Source organism: Oncorhynchus gorbuscha, linkage group LG15 (assembly GCF_021184085.1).
Source record: "Oncorhynchus gorbuscha isolate QuinsamMale2020 ecotype Even-year linkage group LG15, OgorEven_v1.0, whole genome shotgun sequence".
Taxonomy (NCBI): Eukaryota; Metazoa; Chordata; class Actinopteri; order Salmoniformes; family Salmonidae; genus Oncorhynchus; species Oncorhynchus gorbuscha.
The window spans coordinates 54,296,022-54,308,744 of record NC_060187.1 but is presented as its reverse complement, the minus strand read 5'-3'; the positions used below and the strand labels follow the sequence as shown (position 1 = coordinate 54,308,744).

At 44.2% G+C, this 12,723-nt stretch overlaps 1 protein-coding gene across 1 annotated transcript in view; it reads left to right on the top strand.

Moving 5' to 3' along the window:
* LOC123997509 (NADP-dependent malic enzyme-like) overlaps nt 1-12,723 on the top strand; it is a 134,899-nt gene that overhangs the window by 71,815 nt on the left and 50,361 nt on the right. The window contains exon 4 of the mRNA XM_046301821.1: nt 10,582-10,657. Coding sequence (XP_046157777.1) covers nt 10,582-10,657 — 76 coding nt within the window. The remainder of the gene's footprint in view (nt 1-10,581; nt 10,658-12,723) is intronic.

Below are 12,723 nucleotides of genomic sequence, written 5' to 3'. Positions count from 1 at the left end.
AAGAATGGCCTTTTTCTAGGCTCATTTTACATGATTTGAAACCAAAATCATCTCCAGAATACTGCTATTTCTTTAACCAAAGCGATTTTTAGAATTATATAAAATACCCTTGGATATTCTCACAGATATATTATTAAACCTGTTAGCAGGACAATATATATTGGTCATGGCTCCCGAGTGGCGCACAATGGGATTACCTTGCAGTTCTCTAGCTGTATCTGTCATGTTTTGTCATAGATTGTCATGTCTTGTCCCTGTGCTTCCTCTTCTATTCGTTTCCCCCTGCTGGTCTTATTAGGTTCTTTCCCTCTCTCTATCCCTCTCTCTCTCTCTCTATCGTTCCGTTCCTGCTCCCAGCTGTTCCTCATTCTCCTAACTACCTCGTTTACTCTTTCACACCTGTCCCCTATTTTGCCCTCTGATTAAGTCCCTATTTCTCTCTCTGTTTCCGCTTCTGTCCTTGTCGGATCCTTGTTTGCTGTACTGTGTTCTTGTTCCGTCCTGTCGTGTTTTTGCCTTCATCAGATGCTGCGTGTGAGCAGGTGTCTCTATCAGCTACGGCCTGCGCCTACCCGAAGCGACCTGCAGTCTGTGGCCGCTTCTCCTGTTATTCCCCTCTACAGACTAGAGGATTTCTGTTATTCCCCGTTTGGACATTTCCTGTTAAGAATTCAGGATTAGTCGTTTTCTGTTTGGACTGGAATAAACTCTGTTTCTGTTAAGTCGCTTTTGGGTCCTCATTCACCTGCATAACAGTATCCACTATAATGTATCACATCCGACCGTGATTGGGAGTCCCATAGGGCAGCGCACAATTGGCCCAGCGTTTCTCTCCCTCTAAAAACAGAATTAAATGTTTTGGCCTTTACAAATATTATTTAGGCCTTTATTAAGATTACAATCGCTCAACTTCGTTTAAAAAATAATAATAATAACCTCGTTCTATATTATCAAGTTGATGGCACAGTCATATAGCAGCACCTACATAAAGCTGAGTGACTCACTCATTCATGGCTTTGGATCAAAATAAACAAGTACAAACATTCTTTCTGATAGTCTTTAATAAATATTTTTTTTGGTTATCCTGACCTGGACACCATGTACAGTATTATAATAGCCCATTATGGGCTATTAGCAGGACAATATACCTTTACCAACACCTCTCTGTATTTTGATACTTTGTGGAATGGGCCTCCCCAGTGGCACAGCTGTCTAAGTCGCCGCAATGCAAAATTAGTTGCTACAGATACCCGTGCCGGCTGCCCCCGAGAGACTCATGAGGCGGCTTTTGGTTTAAATTTAGAATCCTCCAATCTTTTATATGTAATTATTGGCATTTCCCGCTGCTCTGAGATATGTATAGGGACTGGTCTTGATAAATCAATTACATTTTTATTTTGACAATCTCCGTTTGGGTATTGGTTAGACTACAATTATGGTGTAGAAATGTTATGCTCTTAGTGTAACCTTTTATTTAACTAGGCAAGTCAGTTAAGGAACAAATTCTTATTTACAAAGACTGCCTACTCCTTCCTCCCCGTCGGGGCATTGAACCCTGGTCTCCCACATGCTCGCACGACACAGGAATTGTTAACGAAATAGCCCAGTACTGTGGCCTACTCCCGACCATCACTTTGTACAGCGACGTATTTTCCGTTCCATTCTAACGGAAACCCAGAGGGTTTTTAGTTTATATTGGAATAGAAACAACATAATATTAAGCAAATTAATTCAGCAACATTTCTTAAAATCAGTCCAATATACTATGTTCTTACAAAAAAGGTTTTAAATTCTCTAGTACAGCCAATATTGAAGGCTATCAAATGCTTCTCAAAGATGTCATCTGGTGGTCAAACTAGCACTAACTAGCATTAATGGTATCAGTGGTGGGCACTTAAATAACATGTCATAGAATTCTGTGGCACCACACATGGCTGTGCTGCAGTATGCTGCAACTTTTAAAAGACAACCCACTGTAGATTATACAAGTGGTTAGGCATTTTCAACACAAAATTTTTTCTTAAAAAGACTAGAAGATAAGTAGTCAATTTCACCTCAACCCTCAACCATGAAAGACAATCATGCATGTTTTGATATTAGTTCTGTGTGTGCAGTTAAGGGCAAGGCGTGCTGCTTTGTTTAAACACAGCTGCAACTTTGCTAGGTCTGTCTTTGCTGCACCTGACCATTTTACCAGACAGTAATCAAGATGGGACAAGATCAAAGCCTGTACAAATAATACAGTTGATCCTCAGTAATTCCCTCTCCATACTGGCAGTAAGGAGAGGGATGTAGCTAGATAGTGTAGCCATTACCAATATGCAATATGAGACCAGGGTTACGGTTAAAACGTGATTTTCACAGAAAATGTACAACTACGGCATTAATGGCTACATTATTTTTGTTAATATACATAACAATTACTCAGATTAAAAACTGAATGATTCTGAACACTCTCCCAGGTCCCAACTTCAGCAGACAAGTTTCAAATTCTTGATGAAGTCTTTAGCCACAAGCATAAACTAGCTAGCTGGGAAGGGCTCACCAGGACAACTGACTGAACCGAATGCATTCTTCTCCACTCGACTCTCAGCTGTGTGACATAAGTCATCAATTTGGGCATCAGGTGTGTCCGTATAGGCTATCACGGCTTCCTTAGTGCAATGCCATTCTTTTGCATGTCATGTGAAACCTTCTTTGAGTTTGTTTATTTTGAAACTAAAGTTAAAACTAACACAATTAATGAAAAAAGCCATTTTTATTGATATTGAGTATGTTGCATCTGCTGCTGTGAGTGAGCCCTTTGACCCTTGCCTCAATCTCCAGTTCATTAAGCCATCTAGTGTCATTTTCTCTCTTTCTCTCTCTCTCTGCTGTGTGTGCATGATGTGCCTCATCTGTCACTCAAATGTCAAGGGGCTGAAGTTCATTGGTTGAACTCAAATTTCTAGGGGGCTGGGCCAGGTGGGGGAACATGCAGGACAAATGGCGCTGCACAGCTTCCAGAAAAACAGTCACTTTCAAACTAGGGATTTTGTGGCTAATTGAGGTAAGACAGTAATTCTGCATGTATGAACTACACATTGTCACATCCAGCTCAAAGATGGAGGTATAAACAATACTTAGTAGTCACAAAAAGTTCTGGGACATATATTTAAATACCACTAGGAGAAGGAAGAAGCAGAAAGCTGAAACCAGCGACCTCATGGCTCAAATATTGTACTGTCAGTCCTATTCTTCAGCCTGCGGTCACTTACCACATCCAGTCAAAGATATTCTCTCTCTCTCTCTCTCATATTTATATAGTGGTCTTTAGAGCTGCCCAACACATTATTCTTAAGAGGGATGACAGAGAAGCTGGATGGTCAGCATGTGCTCGACCCCACACTCCTGTCTTTTCAGTCTATTGACAGAAGCAAATGCGCGATTGATATGTTTTGGTAGGAGACAAAATACTTGATTTCTCTAATGACCCCCAAAGGTGACACAAGGGTATTCCACAGTGTTCTCTGTTGGGTTTGGAAAGAGTCAAGACCAGAGATATTTGCTGTGTCACAAACTCCCTCCTCCCCCTCTCTCTCCCAAATGAAAAATATCTCCAGTCCAAACAGTTAATTTCTTTGCGGAGTAAAGTTATTGCATTCACTGCATTGTCCTCATTACTATTCTACACCATTGTCTCATAGCGATGTGGTGAATTAGACTATTACTAATGAACATCTGAGAGTTTTGATATTTTGTTATTTGTGACTTCATGTTTCAGGCCTATAACTTGCCACTCTCTGTCCACTCCAATCACAGATGCACATTAAAGGAAGGCTAGTATTAATGGCATTGTAGGTAGGGAAACTGTCCCAGATGTTTTTTGTAATCCACTGTTTGGGCCTTGGCCTTTTGGCTGGTAAAAGCACTTCAGAAGTCTCTCTGAGTGACATTTTAGAATGCATTCAATATCCTATTAAGATTGACTTATTAGACTTTGACAAAAAAAAAATGTTTCACCTCCCATTGCATTCTCACTGTGCTCACACGCACACATACAGCTCACACTGCTTAGTGACAGTTTAGCCGTTCAGAGGTGATGGCTAACGGAGCAGCAGAGAGAGTCTTGAATGGGGTGAGCGGTGATGCTAAGGGGGTTGATATATTCTGGGTGAGTGGCTGGCGCTCTGTGTTTGTTGAGGACACGGGTCGGTAGTCTGTCAGGAGTTGGTGTCTCTCTGGGGCCCTGGCCATGTTGTGGGTCAAGTGTAGAGAGCAGCTCCTGCTGGGGCCATATTGTTGCTGCAGTCCCACTCTTGGCACACACTCCCCTGGGTTGTGTTTTCTGCTGGGTTGTGTTTTCTGCTGGGTTGTGGGTCAGCGGTTTTGCCGAGTGCTGTTTTCTTTCCTCTCTCTCTTCCTTCTTTCACTGGTCTCTTATTCACTCACTCACTCACTACTCCAAGAAAGTTCTACACAGGCTAGCTTAAAACTTTACCTTTCTATTATTGAAGACTATGCCGTTGTTGTGACTTTACTTTCATTAATCTGATGACTGTGCCTTTTTCGCGGCACGCTTGTAAGGCTCTGATTGTTCAGAGGTCCCCACCTGCCTTCTACTGTTGTTCTCCTCTGCAGTCATCCGGTATCCGGTGACATGACGTGTCAGTCCTGAACAGAACCACAGAGTTTATTCTCCTTCCATTTCGCTCTGGAAGATGCTTCGTTGAAGATAGGCTAGCCAGCCGTGTCGATGGTTCCCAGTGGGGTGATGAGAGTAGCGTAATATGATGATTTGAACAGAGTAATGGAATGGTCCCACTTAAATGTGCTTTCCTAGATACTTAGGACCGTTAATCAGCCGTACCAGTGATTGTCCGGCAGGTGACTATCGTCTCTACCGCCGTGTTGAGATTCAAAGTTTAAACCACCTGCATCTCAACATCTCTCTGTTCTGATATGTTAATTCTTAACCCATTATTTTATACAGTGTGTTCAAAAGGGACGGTTCCGTCAGGTTGGCACGCTCTCTGACCCACTCGGGGGCGTGACTTGTCACTTGTACAAAGTTTTGTAAAACAATTATCCCTTATGGCTCCTAAAATCATGTCCCTCTCTTAACAAAAACACTCACGCATTTTTCATATTTCATGCACAACAGATTTGATGGACACCTCACATATTGTGGGTATACTTTTCAAGGTACAGTATTTCCTTAGTGACATTTTTAATGACCTATGACATTAGTGTTATTTTCGGGTCATGTCACAGATGACTATGAGGGGAAGGTAAGAATCAGGCGCATAGAGCAAAATGGTCATGCCCAAAACACAGGCCAAATCACTGACCAGCCCAAAACACAGGGCAAAAACACTGACCAACCCAAAACACAGGGCGAAAACACTGACCAACCCAAAACACAGGGCGAAAACACTGACCAACCCAAAACACAGGGCGAAAACACTGACCAACCCAAAACACAGGGCGAAAACACTGACCAACCCAAAACACAGGGCGAAAACACTGACCAACCCAAAACACAGGGCGAAAACACTGACCAACCCAAAACACAGGGTAACAACGGTCCGGAGCACAACAACACCTCCGATACAAGACGTGAACAAAATATTATCCCGCACAAACAAGGGCGGGCTTCACAAGCTTAAATAGGCAAGCAAATCAAGAAGACACAAAGCCCATTCCCCACTTTCTATGTTAGAAATATTGTTCCAATATTTGCTTTTGAACGTGTTAGAGTTTTGGTGGAAAAAAATCTTCTTAAGACAAAGGCACATTCCTTGGGTGAATTTAGAGAGAGATGCTGAGTGTCCCCCCCCCCCCCTCCTCTGCTGGTGAGAGGTGGTCTGGTTGAAGTTATTTATTGCAAAGCTGGGCTGACCTATTTGGATCCTCACAGGACAGTGCTCAAGTTCTTATAGACAGTTACACACTCCACAAACACTCCTCACCAACCTCATTCTGTATCAATCTCAAGGTGTGCATTCTTAACACATTTGATCTCTCATATACATTGTTAAACAGTATTGTCTCCTTCCACTCAAGGTGACCTTTTATTTTTACACCTAGATCCAGATGAGGTGATTCTGAGAGGTACTATGATTCTGAGTATGGGGCCATTAGACTCTTGGTGAGAAAGCTCAGCTCTCGCCCCCTTCTCACGAAATATCTCACCCCTTTCCCCTTTCTCTTCAGCCTAGGAGATGTGACTGAAGATTGTTCGAGCAGCTTCTCAGAAGAAATTCCCACTCCCTGTCCTATTATAACACCAGTACTGTTCCTAAGGGATGGAGAAGGAGCTGGAGGCCCTGTACAGATGTTGAGAGGGGATCGGGGGAAAGGCGTCAGAGGCACTGAGGACACCTCTCCTCCCTCATCTCAGGATCATGGGGTCAACGTCTCCCCCCGACAGCACTGAAGAGAGTTGAGATAGACAGACAGTGAGTGGGAAAGAGAGAGAGATGGGGAACAGAAGAGAAGGGGAGAGAGAAAGAATGATAGAAGAAACTGGAGACAGATTGGGAGAATTCAAGTGAGATATTTGGACAAATAATAGTGCTATTATGCTGTAATAAGGAACATCTATAGTCATAATGTGTAAAGAACCATGTCCATGTCTATCACATATCAGACGAGTCATTTTGACCAACACCAGTAAATGGGGTCAGTCCAGCCAATGAGGACCATCCCCTACCACCACCATCAACATGCTCCTCTCCCTGACCTGGATCTTTTAGCTCTGGAATTGGCAGCAGCTCAGCTCTCTGCCCCACGGTCGCTGCATGCAAACAAACCCAGCAGGCCTCACACACTCCACTGACCCAGTGCTCTCACAGGCTTCTCACACACGCAACTCTCACAGGTTACACACACACGCTGCTCACACACACACACACACACACACACACACACACACACACACACACACACACACACACACACACACACACACACACACACACACACACACACACACACACACACACACACACACACGCACACGCACACGCACACACACACTGCAAGCAAATCCAGCTCTTCACAGCTGTTTAAATGCCACACAGACAGACTAATCAAATGTTCCAACAATGAAGCGTGTCAAACAGGATGTGAGTGTGTTTGTGTGCATGTGTTTGATCACTGAGGGTCAAACACATATGAGTTGTGAGTTTTTACTGATCATTAGCTTTCTCGTTACATGCGTGACCTCTGGCAGCAATTTCTGGTCCAGTTTAAACATTTTAAAAAGTGTGACTGACCGTGAATGTTTTTGATTTTATGTCCCATTTGCTCTTGTTTTGGTCCCCTCTTTGACCTCCCGAACAGGTCTCAACTCAAGGTTTTCCTTCCAAACCCTCTCTCCCTCTCCTTCTTTCTCGCACTCACGGTCTCTCTCTCTCCATCTCTCGTCTCTCATCCTTTCAAGCTTTTTCTTTTGCTGTAAAATCGAATTTCCATCTCTTACTTCCTGCTCTTCATTTCCTCATTGTGTGTTTCATTCTCTCTTTTCATATTTTGGAAATGTCGACTCAAATTCATCAGAAATGTGGCAGGAGGACACAGTGTTTACCTATGGAGGCCAAAAATGTAGAGCCCCGCGGTGAGTGACGTGGGTCACCATGTGTGAGAGGCTCTCTCTATCTACCTTTAACTCAAGTAATGTGGCCCTCATATTGACTGGTCCTCTATCAGCCTCGTACACACATGCATATAGATGTATACATGCACAGACACACACATGCAAACAGACATATATATATATACACACACACACACACGCACACACGCACACACACACACACACACACACACACACACACACACACACACACACACACACACACACACACACACACACACACACACACACACACACACACACACACACACACACACACACATACATACATACATACATACATACATACATACATACATACATACATACATACATACATACATACATACATACATACATACATACATACATACATACATACATACATACATACACCACAGAAACTAACCACAAACCCAAGATTCAACTCAAGGTTTCCATTTCCAAATGATATGATGTAGTAGGAAAGTTTCCAGTTTCTCAGGGAGATGAAATGTGACCCATCATTTTATCAGAGTATTCATGACTATCCGAATCTCACAACAGAATCCAATGCTCTAATATGCTCTAGTCGGCTTGCGCTCGCTGCATATTCGTCGCCAGACCCACTGGCTCCAGGTCATCTACAAGTCCATGCTAGCTAAAGCTCCGCCTTATCTCAGTTCACTGGTCACGATGGCAACACCCACCCGTAGCACGCGCTCCAGCAGGTGTATCTCACTGATCATCCCTAAAGCCAACACATTTGGCCGCCTTTCCTTCCAGTTCTCTGCTGCCTGTGACTGGAACAAATTGCCAAAATCACTTATCTCCCTTACCAACTTTAAACATCTGCTATCTGACACAGCTAACCGATCGCTGCAGCTGTACATAGTCCATCTGTAAATAGCCCACCCAATCTACCTACCTCAACCCCATATTGTTTATTTATTTACTTTTCTGCTCTTTTGCACACAAGTATCTCTACCTGCACATGATCATCTGATCATTTATAACCCAGTGTTAATCTGCTAAATTGTAATTATTTGCCTACCTCATGCCTTTTGCACACAATGTGTATAGACTCTTTTTCCCCCTTTTTTTCTACTGTGTTATTGACTTGTTAATTGTTTACTCCATGTGTAACTCTGTTGTCTGTTCACCCTGCTATGCTTTATCTTGGCCAGGTCGCAGTTGTAAATGAGAACTTGTTCTCAACTAGCCTACCTGGTTAAATAAAGGTGGAAAAAAAATCTAGAGGGCCTTTATACAAGGCTTGTGTCATCAGGTTTCGGGTATGACCCAGATGCAGACAGTGTCAAAGAAACAAACATTTATTTCTAGTACAGGGGCAGGCAAACAACAGGTCAAAGGCAGGCAGAGGTAAGTAAGGTCCAGAACGGTAGGCAGTCTCAGGGTCAGGGCAGGCAGCGGTCAATAATCCAGAGAGGGTGCAAAGGGTCCAGAACGGTAGGCAGTCTCAGGGTCAGGGCAGGCAGGGGTCAATAATCCAGAGAGGGTGCAAAGGGTCCAGAACGGTAGGCAGTCTCAGGGTCAGGGCAGGCAGGGGTCAATAATCCAGAGAGGGTGCAAAGGGTCCAGAACGGCAGGCAGTCTCAGGGTCAGGGCAGGCAGCGGTCAATAATCCAGTGAGGGTGCAAAGGGTCCAGAACGGTAGGCAGTCTCAGGGTCAGGGCAGGCAGCGGTCAATAATCCAGTGAGGGTGCAAAGGGTCCAGAACGGTAGGCAGTCTCAGGGTCAGGGCAGGCAGGGGTCAATAATCCAGAGAGGGTGCAAAGGGTCCAGAACTGTAGGAAGTCTCAGGGTCAGGGCAGGCAGGGGTCAATAATCCAGTGAGGGTGCAAAGGGTCCAGAATGGCAGGCAGTCTCAGGGTCAGGGCAGGGAGGGGTCAATAATCCAGTGAGGTGGGGCAAGGTATAGAACAGCAGGCAGGCTCAGGGTCAGGGCAGGCAGAACGGTCAAAACCGGGAAGGACTAGAAAACAGGAGCAAGAAGAGACAGGAGCAGGGGAACAAACACTGGTAGGTAATCACGAAACCAAACGGACAAACAGAGAACACAGATGTAAATACATGGGGTATAATGGAGAAGATGAGCGACACCTGGAGGGGGTTGGAGACGAGCACAAAGACAGGTGAAACATTACCGGGTGTGATAGGTTTGTCATTAATAGACTTGTTGTACTGTCCCTGTACTGTTATTGCCTGTTATTGCCTGTAGTTGCCGAAGTGTGGCAGGAAAGTTAATACCCAGCCATGACATTGGGGTCAACCTCAGCTGAAACTTTAAAGTTATCAGGGTATTTTTATGTGACACGTTTATGTCTCTCTCTTCTTCTTTCCAACCCTTTTTGTGTTCTGGTTCTTTTTTAACAGGCTTTGGGCTGATTGCTGCTTCACATTTTCCTTCTCGCTTTCCAGCTTCGACCTGTGTTTTTAGTTTATGAGCAGATTTTACTATATAGATATTTTTTGTTGTTGCTGGCACAGATGGAGAGGATAGTGCCTCCACATCATGGGCAGATGGCTTTGTTGGGCCGAGCTGAAACCCTTCTGGACTGGACCTCCCACCCTGTGGGCGTACACACACGCACACAGACTAAGCGTATCTATCTAGCTTTTCCTGGAACAGAGGAGCACTAGAGGGGTCCCTGGCCCAGCTATCCATTTTCCAGGTGGCATCTGCTCTGGGATATTACAACATAAGTAGGGGGGAAAAGGGCAGAAAAATTGGATTGAAACTTCAAAAAGCTACTCAAATGGTGCTTAAAGTTCATTTCAAGCTTCCATTCAGGTATCAAAGAACCATTTGAAACTGAATGCAAAGACAATGTTTTTTCTCCATACTGAGCAAAATTACAGTATTTCCTTATGCTGGTAATCGATATGCAATGTGAAAGGCACTGTAAACAGTTCATCTAGTCTCACTCATTATAACTCATCTGATCTCTGATCTGTTCCAGGGGGCTTTTTATCACCATCCATGACCTCACTCACATCTCCACCGTGCTCCAGAGCTGGCCAGAGAAGGACATACGCGTAAGTCTATGGTCAAACCTGAAATGGCCTTTCACTATATAATACGGACATAGGTTGTATCTAAAATGGCACCATATCGCTCTACTAGGGGTGCTATGCCCTTTACACTGTTAGGCCTAGTTCTTCAGTCTGATGGAATAAGGCATTTATTGCTACTGGGTATGCAGGGTTTTGCTTCAGGCCTGTTGTAAATTACACACCTGATCCAATGAAGCAAGGTCCTGGTGAACTGCTATTTAGTTGAATCAGGTGTGTTAGATCAGGGTTGGTGTGAAATTCTGCTCTGCAAGCTCTTCAGGAGGATGTTGGGCAGCCCTGGCTTAGTTCCAGGAATGCTAACCCATGACTTCTAAGGGGCCTCTGTATGGACAGTGGAATAACTGGAGATAGGCACCAGTGGAGGCTGGTGGGAGGAGCTATAGGAGGACATATAGTTTCCATATGTTTGATGCCATTCCAATAGCCCATCCTCCTATAGGTTCTCCCACCAGCCGCCACTGAATAGCACACGTACACTACATGACCAAACGTATGTGAACACCGGCTCATCGAACATCTCATTCCAAAAATCATGGCCATTAATATGGAGTTGTTCCCCCTTTTGCTGCTATAACAACCTCCACTCTTCTGGGAAGGCTTTCCACTACATGTTGGAACATTGCTGTGGGGACTTGCTTCCATTCAGCCACAAGAGCATTAGTGAGGTCGGGAACTGATGTTGGGCGATCAGGCCTGGCTTGCAGTCGGATTTCCAATTCATCACAAATGTGTTCGATGGGGTTGAGGTCAGGGCTGTGTGCAGGCCAGTCAAGTTATTCCACACTAATCCTGACAAACCATTTCTGTATGGACCTCGCTTTGTGCATGGCGTAGTGTCATGCTGAAACAGGAAAGGGCCTTCCCCAAACTGTTGCCACAAAGCTGGAAGCACAGAATCGTCTAGAATGTCATTATATGCTGTAACGTTAAGATTTCCCTTCACTGGAATTAAGGGGCCTAGCCCGAAACATGGAAAAACATCCCCAGACCATTATTCCTCTTCCACCAAACTTTACAGTTGCCACTATGCATTGAGGCAGGTAGTGTGACATCCGCCAAGCGCAGATTCATCTGTCAGACTGCCAGATGGTGAAGCCTGATTCATCACTCCAGAGAACTCGTTTCCACTGCTCCAGAGTCCAATGGCATCGAGCTTTACACCACTCCAGCCAACGCTTGGCATTACACATGGTGATTTAGGCTTGTTTACGGCTGATTGGCCATGAAAACCCATTTTGTGAATCTCCCGATGAACAGTTCTTGTGCTGACGTTGCTTCCACAGGCAGTTTGGAATTCTGTAGTGAGTGGTGCAACCAAGGACAGGCGATTTGTACGTTCTACGCGCTTCAGCACTCAGTGGTCCCATTCTGTGAGCTTATGTGGCCTACCACTTCTTGGCTGAGCCGTTGTTGCCCCTAGATATTTCCACCTCACAATAACAGCACTTAATTTGACCGGGGTAGCTCTAGGAGGGCATGTATTTGACGAACTGACTTGTTGGAAAGATGGCATCATATGACGGTGCCACGTTGAAAGTCGTACCTCTTCAGTAAGCCCATTCTACTGCCAGTGTTTTGTCTATCAAGATTGCATGGCTGTGTGATTGATTTTACACACCTGTCAGCAACGGGTATGGCTGAAATAGCTGAATCCACAAATTGTAAGGGGTGTATACTGTGCCTTCGGAAAGTATTCAGCACCCTTGACTTTTTTCACATTTTTTTTAACGTTACAGCCTTATTCTAAAATGGATCAAATAAATAAAGAAATAAAAATTCTCAGCAATCTACACACAATACCCATAATGACCAAGCAAGAACAGGTTTTGAAATGTTTGCCAATGTATAAAAATATACCTTCTTTACATAAGCATTCAGCCCCTTTACTATGAGACTTGAAAATGAGCTCAGGTGCATCCTGTTTCCATTGAAATCCTTGATATTTCTACAACTTGATTGTCCACCTGTGGTAAATTCAATTGATTTGACATGATTTGGAAATACACACACCTGTCTATATCAGGTCC